Source organism: Phyllopteryx taeniolatus, chromosome 15, assembly GCF_024500385.1.
Source record: "Phyllopteryx taeniolatus isolate TA_2022b chromosome 15, UOR_Ptae_1.2, whole genome shotgun sequence".
Classification (NCBI taxonomy): Eukaryota; Metazoa; Chordata; class Actinopteri; order Syngnathiformes; family Syngnathidae; genus Phyllopteryx; species Phyllopteryx taeniolatus.
In genome coordinates, this window is record NC_084516.1 from 2,469,605 (window position 1) to 2,489,551 (window position 19,947).

The 19,947-nt window shown below is 44.6% G+C and overlaps 1 protein-coding gene across 14 annotated transcripts in view; it reads right to left on the reverse strand.

Moving 5' to 3' along the window:
- The window catches only part of cdk5rap2 (CDK5 regulatory subunit associated protein 2), a 41,536-nt gene continuing 21,589 nt past the window's right edge, over window positions 1-19,947 (reverse strand). For 3 of the 14 annotated variants that reach the window (XM_061799496.1, XM_061799497.1, XM_061799484.1), the window contains 25 exons: window positions 18,728-18,868; window positions 18,549-18,646; window positions 17,533-17,619; window positions 16,642-16,740; window positions 15,743-15,873; window positions 15,392-15,662; window positions 13,600-14,935; window positions 13,015-13,116; window positions 11,645-11,841; window positions 11,212-11,573; window positions 10,456-10,688; window positions 10,299-10,350; window positions 8,481-8,635; window positions 7,273-7,536; window positions 6,862-6,987; window positions 6,172-6,288; window positions 5,917-6,106; window positions 5,416-5,534; window positions 4,313-4,522; window positions 3,170-3,471; window positions 2,109-2,255; window positions 1,900-2,035; window positions 1,755-1,801; window positions 1,588-1,636; window positions 1-308 (listed from right to left, as the gene is read on the reverse strand). In XM_061799496.1, coding sequence (XP_061655480.1) covers window positions 250-308; window positions 1,588-1,636; window positions 1,755-1,801; window positions 1,900-2,035; window positions 2,109-2,255; window positions 3,170-3,471; window positions 4,313-4,522; window positions 5,416-5,534; window positions 5,917-6,106; window positions 6,172-6,288; window positions 6,862-6,987; window positions 7,273-7,536; window positions 8,481-8,635; window positions 10,299-10,350; window positions 10,456-10,688; window positions 11,212-11,573; window positions 11,645-11,841; window positions 13,015-13,116; window positions 13,600-14,935; window positions 15,392-15,662; window positions 15,743-15,873; window positions 16,642-16,740; window positions 17,533-17,619; window positions 18,549-18,646; window positions 18,728-18,868 — 5,030 coding nt within the window. In that variant the 3' untranslated portion in view covers window positions 1-249. The remainder of the gene's footprint in view (window positions 309-1,587; window positions 1,637-1,754; window positions 1,802-1,899; window positions 2,036-2,108; window positions 2,256-3,169; window positions 3,472-4,312; window positions 4,523-5,415; window positions 5,535-5,916; window positions 6,107-6,171; window positions 6,289-6,861; window positions 6,988-7,272; window positions 7,537-8,480; window positions 8,636-10,298; window positions 10,351-10,455; window positions 10,689-11,211; window positions 11,574-11,644; window positions 11,842-13,014; window positions 13,117-13,599; window positions 14,936-15,391; window positions 15,663-15,742; window positions 15,874-16,641; window positions 16,741-17,532; window positions 17,620-18,548; window positions 18,647-18,727; window positions 18,869-19,947) is intronic. The other 11 variants (XM_061799498.1, XM_061799490.1, XM_061799494.1 and 8 more) reach the window with 10 other exon arrangements.

The following is a 19,947-nucleotide window of genomic DNA, read 5'->3' on the forward strand; positions in this document are numbered from 1 at the left end:
TTCAAACTTTTTTTTTTTTTTTTTTTTTTACTGCATTCAACAAAATATACACGTCCATCTTCTTATATAAGCATCATATAAAGCAGATCAATTGATTATGTACAAATTTGAAATAAAACATACACCACCAGTACCTAAAACTCTTAAAAGCCACTTCTGTGCAAATGAAGTAGGGGGGAAAAAAAAAGGCTGAACAGTTAAATGAACAAGAAAAACATGACGCAGCAGGAACAGAAACGGGAAGTGTGGTCACTGCTCGTCTGAGGTGTACACGTCGACGCCCCCTATTGGCCATTTACAGGCACCTCCTGAAAGAAGGAAAAGGAAACGCTTACCAACAAGTAAACAAAATACAAATGAAAAGAATAAACATGCAGTGTGACTACACACAACATTTAGAAGATGGGTGCAAATGTTGAGAAATAAAACATGCCTTTAAATGTCAGCAGCTGCATTTTTTTGGAGAAGACTGTTCCTAACCATTTGAGATTTCAAAACTCCATACTGTTTCCAGACCCTAATTTCCATACGGTCGGGAAATTCAACATGTTGGACACGTCAGACAAGTTCACACTAAGTCCGCAGTTAAGTGTCTATACTTGGAGGGCGGCACAGCACTTCCGCCTCACAGTTCCGAGGACCGGGGTTCAAATCCGGCCTCACCTGTGTGGAGTTGGCATGTTCTCCCTGTGCCTGCGTGGGTTTTCTCCGGGCACTCCGGTGTCCCCCCACATCCCAAAAACAGGCATGGTCGGTTGCTTGAAGACTAAATTGCCCGTAGGTGTGAATGTGATTGCCAATGGGCTTGTTTATATGTGCCCTGTGATTGGCTGGCGACCGGTTCAGGGTGTACCCCGCCTCTCACATAGCTGGGATAGGCTGCGGCACGCCCACGACCCGCGTGAGGATAAGCGGTGCAGAAAGTGGATGGATGGGTGTCTACTTTGAAACCATAGACCTGGTTTGAAACTCTACTTTCAAACTCTAACCCTGTTTTAAAACCCAAATCCTGTTTTGAAACCCTACTTTCAAACCCTATTCCCGTTTTGAAACCCTACCCTTGTAAGTTCCACATATATTGTGTACATTATTTCTGTGTGACAGTTGATCCAAACTGTCAGGCTGCCAACTCTGTACTCCGCCGGTCTTGCTTGGAATCAAGTATTGACCAAGCCCATGGTATAACACAACAAACAATACCACACAAACATTTGAGCTGCGCTTCCAAGTGCCTTAAAAACCAAGGATCCATCTGCACATTTTTTAGATGTTCAACATTTTTGGTTTTTAGAAAACAGCTGTCGTAACAGTCTTCGAAACATGAATATTTTTCCATACAATGGTTACCTTTTTTTTTTTTGAGAAAAAAAAAAAAAGGCAACAGACAAGAACAAAGCAGAAATATTCTTTTTTTTGTTTTCATAATCTTGGCATACACCCGCCCCCATTTAACTTCAAGCCAGCTAATCAAGCGCAGGTGAATAATGCAACATATTATTCACACACGTGCTGTTGGCATAACGATGCATGATGTCATACATCGGATTCATGCAAAATAAAGCTTCATGCGCCACGCACACGTTTTACCTTGTCCTCCAGTCGGGCCTTGTGGGCCAAAGAGGTAACAGTGATTTTTCTAACATTACAGGAGAGCGTGATGAAGAAAACAAAAACAAAAAAATAAACAACAAAATACAGGTGACTGAATAAGTGTCCACATTTGTGCGTGTCTGCTTCGTGTTTCGGTAACTCACCTCTAAATTGCCGCGGGCTTTCTTTAACACGCCATGGGTGAGAGACACTGCAGGGACACGCAAAGAAAAAAACAACAACACGTCAACACCAGACACCAAGCTTGCAGCGTCATGGGCATTTTGCGAGTGTCGTGCGTGAGCGTACGCTGGTCGACGATGACCCGCTCCATGCCCTCCTTGAGCTGGTTGGTGGTTCGCAGGCGTTTGACGGCTCCGCTCAGCATTCTCTCCTGCTGAGACAGTCTGCTCTTCAGACGGGAGATCTCCTTCTTCAGATCGTCCTGCCGGCGAAGGGCGTTGAACGACGTCAGCAAACTTGTACTTTATTGCATGAAAAGTGCGTGTGTTGTGCACCTGCTGGTTGTTGCCCCCAGCCCCGGCGCCCCCTGCTGGCAGAGAGACCCTCCACACCAGCTTGAGCAGGCGGGCGGCCTCGTCCAGAACCTGCTGGACGGTGCTCACGTCGCCGGATAACAGCTTCACGCTCTCCTCGTCCATCACCTCAACACAAAAACATATCAACTTCAAATAAAAAAACAAATATTTGTATCATTTAAAAAATACACGGGAATTTTTTATAAGAATGTCAAGATTTTTTTTCCCATAGAAAAAAAAGAGGAAATTCTTTTTTTTTTTTTTAATGAACAAAGGACATCATCTTCATTTCATGAGAATAACGTAAATTCTTTTTTTTTTTCATTAAAAGGCATAATCAAAGGAAAAAGTTAACATTTTATATGAAAGTTTTGTATTTTTCACTAATAAAAATGGGAATCTTATGAGATTGTCATCTTTTTTCATGAAAAAAGTAATAATGCCTTGGGGAAAAAAAGCAGGAAATTTGTTTTTTGCAAAAAAGTATTGTTATGAGGAAATAGTGCGCAATTTTCAAGAAAAATTTATATTTTCCACCCAAAACAGTGTGCGAGAATTAAGTGTAATTTCTTTTCAGGAAAAAAACAAAACAATTTTTTAGGAGAAAAAGTTTCGTTTTCGCATGGGGAAAAAGATAGTTGTAAAGTAATTACGACAACAATTTCTATTTTCCGTCCAAAAAGTTGTAATCTTATGCATGAATGTGTAATTAATTTTTTTTTTGTAATTTAAAAACGTATTTATCACAAAAAAGTCATCTTTTTTCAAGGAAAAAAGTTGTAAAGTTTTTGGCAAAAAGAGTCATGTTGTGAGAACGGCAGATAATCTCATCCATTTTCTTTATCGCTTATCCTCATGAGGGTCGCGGGCATGCTGGAGCCTATCCCAGCTATCTTTGGGCGGGAGGCGGGGTACACCCGGAACCGGTGTACATAATTAAGTCACATTTCTTTTTTAGGAAAAAAAAAAGTCATTTTAAGATTTATTTATTTTTTATTTTACCAGAAAATTAAATCCAAAATTAAACGAAGAAAAAAAACCTTGCTGTTGAAACACTGATGGAGTCGCACATCCATGCCGCGCGAGAGCTTGCATCCTTCCGAGATGTGCCTGCGGAGGGCGCTGTAGTCCTCCACCAGCGCCAGGATGTGGCGCCCGTTGCGGTTGGCCCACAGGCGGTGGCCCGGCACCAGGCGGGAGGGGGCGGCGGTCACACTCTCGCCGGAACTGCTGCTACCGCCGCCGTCGCCGCCCACCTCGCAGCGCGCCCGATTACCATTTGCGCCGTCACCGTGGACGAGAACGTCGGCGCCTTCACGACCGGGCGGCCCGCTTCCTTCATCTACACGTAGGCGGAGGAGGAGGAAACATCAGTCACAGCTATATTCACGAGCTCTATCACGGGTTCATCATCCACACTATATCCTTCGGTGTAATACCACGTGGTGCCACAACATCCCGGGAAGCGCTGAGCTGAGAAACGCAGCGTAACCAAGAGCAAGAAGCAAGAAGAAGCGGCGGAGAAAGTCCTCTTTCTACTAAGCGCCAGTAGTAGTTGTTGCTCCCACAGAGCAGAGATAAGATATACCTGTCAGTATTGTTTTATGTGGTCCAGTAGCCGTTGTTTGAAGGTTCATAACTACCGTAAGATCTATGCTAATTTCCGTTAGCTCATCTATGGTGTTTCACACTACATGTTAGCATTAAGCTAGCAGTCTTCAGTTAAGATGAAATGATATGGTTTGGTTGAACAATTTGGTGTTTAAATATACAATGTTTAAACATCTTTTTGTTAAGTGTCAGTTTTACTGTAAACCTCAAACAGGAGTGACAAACAGCTTGAAGCAAGCACGCTTGGCTTCTTATTTGGGAAACTGTGCGAGCGAGTCTTCACTTTTGTTTCCTCAAAGTGAAGTTGTACAAAAGTCTCCCACTTCTTGACAGTTTAAAAAGTGTGTTTTATTTGTTTAATTGTGGTTCAATAAGTTTGAATGTATTTAAAGCATGAGGAGGGGTCAAACTATATATACACATGTATATAAAAAGAGTGGGTGGGTCTGGCATCTACTGTAACCCCTGCGATAAACAAGGGTGCATGATTTCAGAAAAAGAAAATGTAGAAAAACAATAAATGTAGCGGTCGCCTCTCTGCCTCAATTTGAGCCACGGAAGACCCCGGTCACCTGCAGAGGAGAGCAGGTAGTTGACGTTGATGGTTTCGGAGTGGCCGGCTCCTCGCCACAGCTGCTCCTCCAGCCTCTGGCGCAGCGTGGTGTTGGTGCGGATGCTCCTCTCCAGCTGCAGCCGCAGGCGGCGGATCTCCGACAGCAGCTCGGACAGGTCCGCCGTGCCGGAGGGAGGGCGGGCCGGATCCTGCGTCGTGCTGCCGGGTTCTTACAAGACAGAGGCACCGTTACGTTTGTATACTAAACCACTAAAGAAGTTGGAATCGTACAAGAAAAAGTTGTCTTTTTTTCAAGAACAATTTGGGGGAAAAGGTCACTTTTGTTGTATCATATGAAAATTATTTTATTATTTTTTTTAATCTAAAAACAAAAACTGTAATATTGGGGGGTTTTCAGGAAAACATATACACATATATATATATAAACAGTAAACAAAGAAATCATAATAGTTAATTTTTTTAAAAAAAAGAATAAAAAATAAATGCAAGACTTTTCGACTTTTTAAAGATCCTTTTTCAGGCCTCCACACTATAGTTATTGTAATTTATTTTTTAAATAAAAAATATAATAATGAATGATAATTACATATATAAAACATGAATTTAATATATATATACATATGAAATAGTACTTATAAATGCAAATAATATTTTTATATAAATATATATGAATATAATTATAGAAGATTTACATTTTTATTTTTCTTAATATTTATGAATGCAAACTACCTAAATTAGCCTCATGTATAGCCCTCCCAAATGAAATACTGACTAAACTTATTAAACATTAAGTATATTTTTCAGGACAAATAATATTATTTTTGGGGAAAATAACTACCTTAAGAAAATCTAATTGATGGCTTTTGCCTGCTTCTAGTTGTCCTTGTTACATCGTGTAATGTAAACAAACTAGCAAACTAATAATATGACCATTTAGAGATTGTTCTTTACTATATATAAATAATAATAATAGTTAACAACATCGTGTGCAATTTTGGAGCTTGACTGTATGAATGTGATTTGCACGTCAAGTCAATCAGCCAAAGTTAGCGTCAATGTAATTCAATGTTCTCCGACGTGAAGTACAGATAAGAAACCAACTTTGACCCTGCGTCGCCGTCTCAATCTTCTCGTGAACTTGCAGCTCCACGTGCAGCGACTGCAGGAGGCGCTGCGAGTCGGTCACCTGCTGCCGCAGGAGCTTCGCCTCGCACTGCAAACTGAACGCAAAAAGAAAAGAACCACACAAACGAGTTAAGAAGACAAGGGGACGTAGATCTCATTTCTCGTTAAAAACAAACAAGCTCTTAGTTGGGGGAAATATATTGTGTAATATATACAAGCAGACTCGAAAGTTGAATTTTCAGCACAATGGCTGGAGAACAATGAGCAAGGGAAAGGGAGAGCAGCGAAACGCTAAACTGGAGCCGGGTTTCGGCTTTCAGTGTCAGTAGGCAACAGCGGCGTCACGCTGTGTGCGGATGACCGTTTCAACCAGCTGCACTGAGAGCGTGGTGTCACGGCGACACAACGTCGTGTCTCGGCACGACGTCGACAAGACTTTCCCGAGCGTCGACGTCTGAAATCTGAACGCGTACGTACCTGCGCAGCCGGTCCTCGCTGGCGCGCAGCGAGCGGAGCAGCCTGGCGTTCTCTCGGCCGCCGAGATCCAGCTTGTCCCGCAGCCTGGCGTTCTCCTGCCTCAGGACGTCGCCCTGCTGCCTGCTCTGTTCCAGCTTGGCCGTGCGCCTCGCCAGGTTGTCCCGCAGCCGCTCGCGCTCCCGCTGTTTGTCTGGAGGAGGGAACGACGTGGCGTGACGTGAGGTTCGGATCGCAAAGCGTGTGCTTTGTTTGTACCTTTGGACTCCTGGTGGAGCTGCTCCTTCAGGTCTTGGTTCTGACCCCACAGGAAGCGGACCTCGTTGACCAGCTGCGCTTGATCCTCGTTGCCGTGGATGAAGATGTTGGTGGCTGCTGGGACGACGTGCGGGCAGGCAGGGACGCACGCACACAAACGCACACAGAAAACCCCAGACACGAAAAAAATACATACACACAGAACACATAAACAAAACCACACATAAAACCACAATAAAACATTCAGACACAAAAACAAAATATAAAGACACAAAAATCACACACACGAAACAAACAAATACAAAACCACACGCAATAAAAACACAGGCATACACAAAAAAAAAACAATCACGCACATTAAGACACACAAAAAACACGCATATACAAATACAAAACAACCACACACACGCAAACACAAAAACCACACAGAAAAACAGACTCACACCCACAAACAGACAATAACCACAAAAAAACACCTCCCCATACACATAAATCACACATTTACAAAAAAACAAAAACACATCCACACACACAAAAAAAAACATACACACGCACACAAATGAGTGAATAAGATCTTAAGTTGCATCGTAAATGAATCAGAGAATGAGAGAGAAAAGTAGAGAGAGAGGTGGGGGAGGGAGGGAGATAGATAGATAGATAGAGAGATAGAGCGATAGAGAGAGCGATCACCTGTGTCTTTCTCCACCTCGGCGAGCCTCCTCTCCAGCTGCTCCCTGAGGCGGTCGTTGGTGGAGATGCTCTCTTCCAGGCGCCGCCTCAGAGCTCGGATCTCCTCGAGGTGCTCGGCCAGCAGGTCTGAACGGGCAACGGACGAGAACCACACGAGGTCGAGATCATGTTAACAACATACAGTCAGAAAACGGCAACAGAATACGAGGAATTAAATGCATCATGATTTCACGGTATAACATATACATAGTGTACGCGTTTACGCAAAGAAGACGGTCACAACTGCACAGTAAGCTGCAGTAGTAATAGTCGTTTTTTGCAGAGGATAAAGAACATACGTCTGAGTATTGTTATATTGCCTGTCTACGTGTCGCTGCACCGTTTGGGTTTACAGTGTAATCAGCTTGCTACCTGAATCGACGGCCCGCGCTTCCGCAGAGGCGTTTGCCGCCGAGCCGCCCCCCTCATCGCGCTTTGTCGCTTCCGTCAGAGAATCGCGGTCCTGCTGATGCGCCATGACGGACAGGTGCAGCTCCAGCTCGCTACGCAAGCTGCCGTTGAGCTGCTCGCTGCTCCTCAGCCGCTCATGAAGGAGTCCGTTCTCCCTCTGCAAGCCCAGCAGTCGGCCGCCCGCTTCCTGGTCGCCGGACACGCCCGCCACCTCCGTTCCTCCCCCTGTACACGAACACAGGGACAATTGCCGTTCCGTTTTTTTTTTCAACCAGAACCGGATAGGTGCAACTGAATAATGCAACTTTAAAGTGGTCTGGGGGAGGTGGAAAGCTGACACCTGCGGTATCCTCAGTCCGCATGGGCCGCCTCGCTGCACCACAATGAGCGTGAGTGGAAAAGAAGTGCTGTGACAGGTGTGTGTGTGTGTGTGCGCATGTGTGTGTGTGTGACATACCACCACCGACACAGGATGGAACGTGAGGAGACTTCTACACTACAATCATGTAGTGCAGTGTTTACAAACCTTTACTAAGGCAAGGCACATAACTGACTGACGACTGTCATTCAGCTCCTGTGTAAAAAGTACTGAAAAATGTAACATTCTTTTGAGAATCAATTACTCTACCGATTATCCCATCCATTATTTAAGTAATTTTGCATTATTAACTCATTCACCGCCATGCACATTTATGTTCGGCAACTGGAATCCAAATGTTTACTGCCATGGACATTTATATTCGTCGAGGAGGTTTTCAAGGGGTAGGCGTGGGAGAGGGTCTCGCCCAGCTTGTCTGTGAAACTCAGGTTCGTAAAGCACTGTAATGATGAACAAATCTCTGCAGATGGCAGCATTGCATCGCTTTGGATTTGAGATCAGCACAGCTTTTGAGTAAAAGATAAAGATGAGGGAGTGAATCTCGGCCGAGTGTGTGTGGCTTTAAAAGGTGGCGCCAGGCCCGGTGAGTGACATATCAAGGATACGGATCTCAAGGATATCGAATAAATGCTGAGACGGCTTTCCATAGTGTAATACAGACACGTGTATGTACGGGTGTTATAAGCGCAAACACTACATCTGTGACTTGGTCAGACGGAGCACTTTTGTCATGAAAAAAAACAACAGATATCATAGCATTTTCAGTAACAAGCTCACTAATGTGGACTACCTTGCACGGGCGGGCTACCGTAGCAGGAGGATGCGGCCCCGTCCGAGGGGTGTCCATCTGAGTGGGAGCTGTGGGGGCTGCTGGGACTCTGACCTCGGACCTGACTCTGCAGGCTCTGGATGAGGCGGTTCTTCTCCTGAAGTTCTTTGGCCAACCTGAGGGGAGGACGAAGATGACCAGGCGTGTTAGCACAAGCGCCCGTCACTCACGTTGTAAAGTCGTGGAAAATGTTCGGAAAGTGTCTGGCAAATTTCCATGGGAAGTTAAAAAACTGGGGAAATATTCCAACATTGCATCGGAATTTATGGGAATTGGAAATCCATTTTTTTCTCACTTCACTCCAACGGCAAATTTTGGCTCACAACACAAAAGCAAAAACATTAAAAAAATTATTGACGAAGCGAATGTCATACGTCAAGGTACCACTGTACTTGTGACTTATGACGTCTGGTTGTTTAAATCAGGATTATACGAAAATATATATTCCCCCAACTATATTTTAAGTTTCCTATTAAGAGCTTACCTCCGATTTTTTAAGTTCCTGGCTTATTCCCTTGAATTCCCATGGAAGGTTTCCAGCTTTGAAAACGCCAGGAATATTTCCACCCTACTTGTCATAGCATGCTCGAACGGGTGGAGAGCAAAACCACAAATATTTCTAACCACGCGGTTTTAGGCACACAAGGAAAAAAAGTCCTCACAGCAAACAGCATGCCTTCGGGACCTCACTTACGCATCCAAGCGCTTGTTGGCGCGCTCGGCCACAGCAATATTTTCCCGGAGCAGGCAACCAAAATGATGCCGCAGCTGCTCTCTGTCGCCCTCTAGCTCCAGACGCAGCTTTTCTAGCTCCTGCTGGATTGGGGCGGTGGGATTGTCCATTTGCCCGCATTCACTACAAATAAATCCTGTGGTTTAGGGTTTAGTGACACAAAAAATGCGCCATGTGCTAGATTATCTGGTTTGGTTCAACAGTTCAGTGTTTAAATCTACAAATGTTTAATTCTCTTATGATTTATGTGTCCGTTTCACAGTCAAGTTAAACTGGAACACATTGCCTCTTATTTGGAGAAATGTGTGAGCAAGAGAGTCTTCTTCATTTCGTTTTCCGGGCTTTCGTCTAAAAAAAGAAGTCGGTAAAGTCGCTAAATATAGGTCCTAAGTTGTGCCACACTGCGTAGGCTCGCTTTGTTACATGCCCCTGCTTGTCATGGTAACAAAAGCGCCCCACAAAAATGGTATGATTTCAACCAGTGTGTACAGTAATTCCTTGACATTCTGTTGTCGAAATACAAAAATGATAGAGACCATTTATGAAGACACCTGGGTACTCATTTAAATTGTGGAAAAAATGCACAATAGGTCACTTTTAAAGCCTCAGTGACTGTTCTGCTGTATGTCCGCTGATGTTCTGATGCGTATCATACCGCTGACCCAGTTGTATCATCAATTGTTTTGCTGACACAGATGAAAATAGGTCAGCGGCCGGGCAGACCAGACGGGGTCACAAGGAAATTAGAGGGGGGAGGTTTGCTTTTAAAGGGGTCAAACATCACATCATGCTCGCCACACACGGACTGTAAAAATTGCTCATTGAGTGAATTCTGGTGGCAGATGACTTGACTATAAATACAAAATTACTGACAGCTGCCCAAATTTCGATCATGGCTGATAGATGTTTCTCATCGTTAATATGTAACGATGCATGAAGGCTCCTCCTGTGTGTTAATTGTAGGTCGGGAGCTGCCGACAAATAGAGCTCCTTCAGCAGACAGGGGTGCTAAATGTCGAGCAGCGGTGCGGAAGGTTGAGAAGTACCTGCGAGAACGCTCCAGAGCCGCCACGTCTTCATTATCCTGATGAGTCTCTCCTGATGGACACAGCAAAAAAAAAAGTAAATATAAACTTAACTCTCGTTGAACTTTTAAGTCAACCACCACTGTATTATCGATGTGTTTAGAAAGACCGCAGCTGCCTTTGTCCAGGCGTCCCTCCAGCCGATCAAGAATGCTCAGGGTCTTGTCCAGCTGCCCCTTGACCACCTCGCCCATGTAGCAGTCCACCGGGCTGGCCTGGAGCAGCTCCTGAAAGGCCCTGCTCAGCTCCCCCATCTGACGACGCTGTAGGCTGCCCAGCCGCCGGCTCTCCTTGATCTGCTGCCTGAGCTGCGACAGCTCCCTGGCCTGCGACTGCACCAGAGAGTCCAAGCTGTGGAAGGGACAGACTGACATTAGGCTACAGTGACTATCTTTTGTACCCATGCTATACCGCGGATTGTTACACAATTGTTGTTTGCAGCACTGAGCTCTACTGGAGGAGATGATAGTCAGATAATAGTTGTCGTTCCTTCCCACAAACCAGAGTTTATACTGTACGCCTGTGAGGACTGCTGTAGGCTCTTTTTGAATGTGTTGCTGCTCCGCGTGTGCTAAAGCAGCAGTTGTTTGAATGCTTCTAATTATGGTAACATCTATGCTAATTTCCGTTAGACCTGTCTACGGTCTTTAAAGCACGTGGGAGGAAAAATACTATTAAATTATTTTTTTCCTATGGTCTCTCTATTTACTGCAGCTTTCCACCTATTGCGAGTGGATCTGTAACGTATCCAACGTGATAAACGGGGGTTAATTGCTATATGGTTTTAACTGTCACACTATAGACAAAAAAACAATTTAGCATTACTTCAGCATTTTTGTTAATGAATCAATAGGTGCTCGCATTGTATTCCAACCTGGCAGGGGATGTCGAACGGCTGCGAGCGTGCTGCAGCTCCTCCTTCATGCCCTTCTTTCCTGCCGCCTCGCTGGCTTCACTCCTAATGGACTGGTCCTTTCCATCACCCTCGTTCTCCCGCATCTGCTCCCTACTGGGCCTCGGGTGACGGCCCTGTGCTCCATCCCGATTAGTGGATTGGTCAGAGCGGTGGCCTGCCACCAGGTTGATGGAGTTTCTCCGCACAAGACTTTGCATCTGGCTGACGAGTTTGGTCTGGCTTTCCAACTGAATCTTCAACTCTCGTACCTGTGCCTGGAGCTGCAGCGGGTCCTCGGAGAGACCGTATTCCTCGTAGGTCTGCAGGCTTTTCAGACTGATCTGACAACACAACAGCAGCCGCATTAGCTTTGGTCATGTTTGAAACTCCGTCAGCTGTCTCGACTGAATACCTTGGCCGAGCTCAAGGTCGGGGAACTCGGGTACGGAGTGCTGGAGGTGGAGTCCAGATGTTCAGTGGAGGAAAAGTGCGCCTGCTCTTGACTCAGCAGCAAAGGGAAACTAGAAGCGCTTCCGCTTGCTTTGACACCTATCTCGAGGTCTGGATCCGTGGAGGGATGGGGATAGTAAAACAGGGATTCTTTAAACACTGTTGATAATGACAGAAGTACACTTTTTATAAAAAGAAAAAAAAAATATATAGTAATAATAAAAGCCATGTTACCAACAATTATTAGAGTCCAGACTAATTTGGTTCAGATGGTTGTGTGAAGGAGGCATGGGGAAAAATAATTCAAGGCTAACTTAATCTGTGAACAAGCTACACAGACAATGTAGAATTCATCTACGAGGTAAGTCAGAAAGGTTCCAGGACCGGTCTCACAAAAGATGCATTTGAAATCCTCACTACAAATGACAAATTCTCCCCTTCGATGATTTGAACACACTTTCCCAGTCTCCCCTGCCACCCGTTCATGTCCCCCTGGAAGGGTTCTTACGGGATCCTCCGAAACGCCGTCGTCGCGGTTACCTTGATGTCATCCACATTTGCAAAATAGGTTCCCATGTTGACCCCCTTCAGGTTGGGAAACAAAATTCAGATGGAGCAAAGGTCTGGTGAGTAAGGAGGTTGCTCCAGCACGGCGATGTTCTTCTCGGCCAGGAACCGTCGAACGCTTAGCGCATTGCCATAAAGCAGCCACCAGTTATCCTGCAACAACTCTACCCGCTTTTCGCGCACTGAACGCAGCAAACCCAGCAGGATCTTTTTGTAGACGTGCTGGTTGATTGTCTGGCCAACATTAAAGGGGAAAATCCGTAATTTGTAGATTGAATTTGAAATATATCTTTTGTGAAAACAAGTCATGGAACTTTTTTGACACACCTCGTATGATTGCCATTCGTCATAATCAACGATAATTCTTACATAACACATTTTATTCTCCATACGGTACGACTGAAATTTGTGAGATACAGGCTGGATATTTTGTATAGCTATATGTGCACCAGACTCTACCACTAGCTTGGTGGAAACAAGGCTTAAATAACAAGATAAAGAAGGAAGCGTAAATATTATTAGGTGCTGAAAAGACATGCAAAGGATCCACCCATGCAGAACGTTGCATGACAATGAAAGTCGGGCAATACCACGCCAAGAACCAGAAGAGAAACACTGTGAGATTAGGAGATTCAAAGATCAAGAGTGTGTTCCAGGCCCCTCCTCGCTCCTCATGCAGACCGTTAGAGGCTCCAGCCCAAGCTGTGCGAGATTAGTGTCCACTCAGAAGACAGACATGCAGCGTCCGTCTCAAAGGCGTCTGACCTGTGCTACTGCTCTCTTCCCTATCGTTCTCACTCTTGCCCGTGGTTTCGTAACCAAGGTCCTGCAAATCCACCTGCACACTTTTGTCATCCTGCTCCACAGCTGGGATTGGAGGCAATGTTCACGTTAAGTCAGCAACAGGATATAGCTCGCTGTCTTTAGCCTCCATATGAGAAGCGGGAATCGGCCAAGTATAGTGATACCTTGACTTCTGAGTTGAATTCCGAACTCACCCGTGTTAGTGTCTGGACAACTTCTGACCTACTGTACCGTAGCACATTGTGAGTGTTTTTATTTTGTATTCGTGTGTTTCACTGTCCCGTCTAATAAATGGCTGTAAGTGCAACAGCGACTGTGGCACTTCTTTTTTTTTTTTCATTCAATGGGTGGTGTATCTTAAGCTCACTCGTAATTACGTTTTGGCTCACATCGTAAAGGGAAAAAAACAAAATAAATCAAAACAAAAGCAACAGCCCATAACTGGAAAAACTTGGAAGTTTGGGCACTCATAAGTCAAGGTAACACTGTGCAACTTTCCATATAAAGTCAAACATGTACACAGAATGGAAGAGCTGATGTTCTTACCTTTGCGTGCCGTGTTATTTGGGGACGGTGTGGATTGAGCCGTGGCCAGTTTCTCCTCCAGGTTTTTGCAGGCTTTTTTCTTCTCCCTCAGCGCCTTGTGCAGAGTCTCCAGCTGGGCCTGAACGTTCGGTGCTAAGCCCTTGGCATCTGAAAGCGCCGCGTGGGCCTCGCTCTCTTCCCGACGCGCCCTCTCCTCCTGCAGGGAGGCCTGGAGCTCACAAATCGTCTGAGAGTGATCGGCGAGGACCTTGCAGAGGAGTCGCAGATTGCGATGGAGCTCAGAGTTGAGAAGCTCTTCAGAGTGACTGCTTGGTTGAGTGGCTTGAGTCAGGTGCTCCAGTTCTTGTCTGTTTTGTAGAGCCCTCTGGAGGTTGTCCAAATGCTCCTGTAGCTCAGGGTTGGTGAATGAGCTGTTATTTGTGCAGACTGCTGCTAGAGAAGCAATGACCGATTCTACCAAGCTAAGGCATTTCGCAAGAACTTTGGTCATCCCCTTATTTGAAACAAGATTTGAACTTTTGCTTGTGCTTCGCTGATCCTTCAACTCTTTTTCTGTGAGAGATTCTGATGCTGTCTGCGTGGAATTACTCTGTCTTGGCCTACCCTGCAAAGAATCATTTTGCACCAAACCCTCAGGTCCTCCAAAGACAGCTAAGGATCTCTGCTCATTTGACGAGGCGTTCACTGCCTCTATCTTCAAACGGAGATCTGCAAATTCTGCCCGCTTTTCCTGGCTGTCTGGTGACAAGATGTGCTTCTCTGCCAAGTTCAAATGTTGTGTAAGTTGCTTGCTGAGAACCTCTTTCTCCTGGAGCACTTTCTGTAAATCCAGGTGCGTGCTGTTGCAGGCCACAGAAGCGGACCCTGCGCCTGGTCCAGACCCACCCTGGCTGTCCAGACTGCAGGCGGTCAGGTATGCGATGGTGGACTCGGCAGCTTTCAAGGCCACCACGTATTGGCTATTGAGATGCTCCTTGTCCCGGAGCTGCGCGTGGAGTTCTTCCCAGTCAGCCAGCTGCTCGCCCAGCTTGTTGATCAAAGCCTCCTTGTCCTGGCACTCCTGATGGAGGAGCTCCAGCTGGGCAAAAAGAGCAGCGTGGGCCTGGGTGTCATCAGGCGTGCGCGTGGCAGGATAGCTGTTATCGTGAGCATGGCCGTGGGATGAAGAGGGGCCGTCACTCGGCTGCGATGATGCGGTGGAGTCTCCAAATGACTTCTGGTCAGAGTCTGTGTGAAGGTGCTGCGCTGCGTCTGCTTTACATGGCTCTGAATGTGTGTCGCTGCAAACTTCCGCTCTCGGCCTCACCGGGACAGGCAGACGAGATCTTAAACCGGCCTACAAAAGAAACAGAAAAACTGACAATCATAAATCCATTCGTTTCTTTCTATGCCGCTTGTCATCACTAGGGTCGTAGGTGAGTAGGGGGGGGGAGGCGGGGGGGATTAATACAATGAACCTAACATGCATGTTTTTGGAATGTGGGAGGAAGGTGTAGTATCTAGAGAGAACCTTAAACATTTATTCATTGTGCCTGTGAGAGGAGCTACACAGAGGAGAGGTAGTATACAACATGAACTGGTCAGCAAGTTGTGCAAAAAGTACTGAAACAATGTACAGGGGAACATGCATTATTAAACACGTTACAGAAGGACACATTAAGTTCGCCTGTAAAAGTTATAGTTTTATTTTCGGTTTGTCCTGAAATTTCCTCCAAAAGCCTAATATCCCTCGTCTTTTGTGAGTCATGTATTATATAAAAATAAAACACTGTGTCCGTTATATAAAACACACCCTGTGCTTTGTAATCTTGCTGTGGTGGCCAGCTTGCAGAGTTCCCACTCCCTCAGTGGTGACCAGGGTCCCCCTATCCTTAGCGCCTTCCTCCTCTTTGTCCTTAGTTTGAGCCTGCAAAGTTTCCCGGCTCCGTCTTAACTCAGCCTGCCCGTCGCTGCTGTTCCCAGACGCGTCCGTGCTCTCCTTCTCTTTGCTCTCGCTGGACTTTTGTTCCTTCAACAAACCTCGCAGTTGCACGTTTTCAGCCGTTAGCCTGAGGACTTCCTCTCTGTAACAAGGGAATTAACAAATAAGGGTATGCTTTCTAGTGGATATGGAGATGGATGGATAGTCCAAAAAATGAGCAACCTAAGTTGCAGGAGTGACGTAGCACCACTGTCGGTCAGCAGACAATTTACAGAATCGGTCTCTGCAGCGGCACACTGAGCATGCTCTCTGCTCTGGCCCAGACCGCTGTCCACACTCTCATCCACTGGCGACTAAAAGACAAGGCAACTTTGTACAATTTATTATTATTTTTTTTGTATTTCCTTATACCTATGTATAATACGCACTATCGATTTTTTATTATTTCTTTTAGGGAAAGAAAATGCATATTATACACAAGACATTATGGTATTATTGTATAACCACACACAAGGCAAATCCATAGGGCCTGATTTACTTGGGGTTTGCATGTGCAAAAAGAGGCACAAACTTGATTGTGCATGCAAACGGATGTTGAAGCTGATTTCCTAACCGGGAAAATCCAGCATTGGGTATGACAAGCACGCAAAAAAAAAAAAAAATTATCAGAGGATCATTGCTGGTTGTGTAATTTTTTCCCCCCAAGAAACCTGCTCGTCACCTCTCATTTTGCCTGCCTCCTCAACTCCAAAATAACCGAAGACATCAGCGGCGGTTTACACCTGCCTTTCAGAGGCTGTATTTAAAGACGCAAAATCAGCCACCACAATTCGTCCTCGGTGTGATAAATCACATTGCGTGTGGTAAATCATTCAAATTTAAACAATTTCGCCAGTTTGGCTGAGCAATCCTGTGTGCGCCCAGCTAGTAGAACAGCTTCCACATCTATTTACGTTGGCAATCAAGTTTTTGCGATCCCAAACCTTTAATGGGGTCACAAATTTTGGGTGGCTTTTAAAATTCAGGTCAGAGTAAATAATCACATCAATATTTCCCACTTGAATTGTGGCATATTCAAGTAACATGAGCCATTTTAAGCTAGTGGCTACTTAGAAACATACCTGCCCCAGAGAGATGTCCGTCTGACTCGCTTGATCTTGAGATCGGCGCGTCTGATCATCTACAGGTGGCACCTCCGTAATCCTTGTGGTGTCTGGCTGCTAGAGTAATGGGGTGTGAGGCGAATATGACACATGTGGCTCGTGAAAAAAAAGAAATGAATAAAACTCAATGAGGCAAAAGAATCCAAAACAGTGTGCAAAGCGACAGCGGGATGGCGTGACATGTCTAATGTGGCATGGCGAAGAGAGACCGTTTCATGGGACACAGAGATAGAGAGACAGGCTTGGTTAGGAACAATGGAGGAAAGAGTCAGGAGGAGATCATCCATGTATAACAGGCAAAAGACACACACACTTGTTAAAGAAATAAGAAATACAGGATGCTACATTCGAGACTGCTGAGAAGTAGAATACATCCCACTTGGAGTTGATGAGGTACAACATAAACATGACTTTTGTTACTAGTTTTTAATAAAGAGAACAAAATCACGATTATAAAGAAACATAATAAAAGTGAATATCAAGAAATAAGCTTTTTTTTTTTTTATGAAGTGTAATTACTGTACGTGCTGTAACATTCATGTGTTGTATGTGTGTCTTTAAGGGACGTGGCCTATTTAGTGACACCAGGCGTTGAGTCACGTTGAACTGTTTGTCTGCGTGTGAGTGAAGTTCTGATATTTCCCAGTTTTCTCAAATGTAGCATAGTAAGAGGGAAGACACAGCAGAGGTTAAGCCAGGTTCAAAGGTCAGAAGGGAGCTACTAAAAGGTGGCTGTTAAGATGGCAGTGAGTATTTTTGCTAAACCTGCACACACTTGCGCTAATTATTAAGAAAACATGAGTCCGTGTGTGGTTTAGGTGAGAAACCGTTGTTTTTGTGGCCTCCAACCTGTTTCCAGGGATGACCGCTGGCTGGGTTTTTCTCCTCCTTGTTTATAGCCTGAAGCCTTTTGACACAGTCCTGCAGCTCTAGTACCTAATGGACACAGACAAACTTTACGTGAGACAAGGTATAATACAGTGTTCGTCCACTGTATCGCAGTTTGCGGTTTGCACCCTGCTATAATGCTACAACTGAAACAGTGAATTTCTCTTGTGGATGAATAAAGTATATCTATCTATCTATCCATATCCCATATTTGTAAGCAATTGCTTTTTACATGTTTTTTTTTTTTTTTTTGCAGTATACAGGCAAGCCCAAATTTAGAGTTGTGCACCCTCAGTTTTGTATTATGTTGTGCCACAAAATGCCAGGTAGCACTGAAGTCTTCTCAAAGAGATGCAGGGTAATTAACAGCAAGAAGAAAAGGCAGAGAAGGGCCCCAAACAGAACCGTCAGAACAGAGAATATAGGCCTGTGAGTGTTATTGTATGGTCTGTCTGTATGTGTTGCTGCTCCGTGGGTGCTAAAGAAGCAGTTGCAAAATCTCTGCTAATGTCCGTTAGCCAGTCTGTGGTGTTTTGCATTATATGTTAGCATTAAGCTATCAGACTTTCATTAGACGCAATGATATAGTTTGGGTGAAAATTTTGGTGTTCAAATATACAATCATTACAATGTTTCACTCTTGTTTTATGTGTCCGTTCCACAGTAAAGTCTAATCAACAGCATGAAGCAAGTACACTTTGCATCTTACTTGGAGAACTGTGCGAGCAACAGTGAGAACAGGCGCTAAAGAACATTTTAAAAGTTGTGTTGTAATAAGTCTAAATGTGCTTTAATATGTTTAAATATGTTTAAAGCGTGTGGGAGGCCTAAAACAATAAAAGAAAAAAAATTTATGCAGTCGCTATAAATCACAGATTTTCACCTATTGTGGGTGGGTCCGGAACTTATTCCTGCAAAAACAGGAGGTTCCCTATATTTTGTAATTTCACCGTTATATCTGCATAAAATGAATTCACCTTCTGTTTGAGCTCCTGATGCGATCTGTCGTCGTGCCCCTCACCCACACAGATACTCATGTAAGAGGTCTGGTCGCCGGCGAAGCTCAGCGAGTCTCCTGGAGCAAAAACAATGGAACATTTCAACAAAAACTATTTCTGACGAAACACACGGCAAAAGATCAATTCCCGGCTTATACCGCAGTCGTTGGCCCCGCCCACTCCACCACCGCGGTTCTGGATCGCCCCAAAGCGGGCCTGCAAAGAGGCATTCCAGCGCTGGGCATCTTCCAGCTGATGCTGAACGCTCTCCAGTTCTTTGGGATCGACCACGCTCACACCTGAATACAAACATTGAGAGTGTTACAGACCCTGTTTTGAATTTTCATTTGTTCCTTCTTTAAGCTTTAACACTATACTGTGCTGGTGCTCCTATTGATAACACAAACTATTTAAACAAAAATATCCTAAACTTGATATCTACTTTTGTATACAGATATATAATATCTTCTATTAGAAATATTTCATCATACTATATATATATATATATATATATTATATAACTAATTGCTGTTCTCTACCACAGCATCGGCTGGAGCCGATCCCAAATGACTTCAGGCGAGAGGCGGGGTAAACCCTTGATTGGTTGTAATATATTATATACATTATATGATTAACTAACCCTAACGCAAGAAGGCCTATGACAGCGTTTTGAGAGAGAGTGTGTGCGTGAGAGTAAGAGAGTGACAGTTAGGGAGAACATATGAGAGAGAGAGAGAGAAGTATGTGTGAAGATAATCAAGCAATGTGATAAGAAGCACAGTGGGATAGTTTCCAAGTAATGCTTGGACTCCATCAAGTCTCAGCCCACTACTTTTCAACATTACTTTTTATATTTGGACTGAAGTCGTATGAGATGAACGGCCATGGTGTGTTTTCTATCTGGACAACATTGTATGAGTAGCAAACAGCAGACGAGCCCTAGAAAGGAAAATGCAAATATCTTCTGGAGAGTAGAGTGTAGAGTGCAAAATACATCGGGGGGGGGGGTGTCAGTGAAGGCAACCCAAGTTTCAAGGAAATGAGAAGAACTGGATGACAGCATGTTGGAAGACAAGTGATACAGATGGAAGTACAGGGAACTCGAACGGAAATACTGTCAAATCAGATCTGCGAGAGAAGGAAGTGAAGAAAGGAATGCACTTAACAGGAACATTTTGAGACACCTCATACAAAATGGTGACCCAGAATAGGGAAAAGCTGGGAAATACAAAGTTTACATTTAACCCCACGTAATTCATTATTGAGGAGTCTTCATGGGGAATTGTGGAAATGTCATCAGTTGTAATTGGCTAGATCCATCTTGCATAGAGAGCTGCTTGTTACATACAACTGACCTATTTCTACACCTACCACTCTG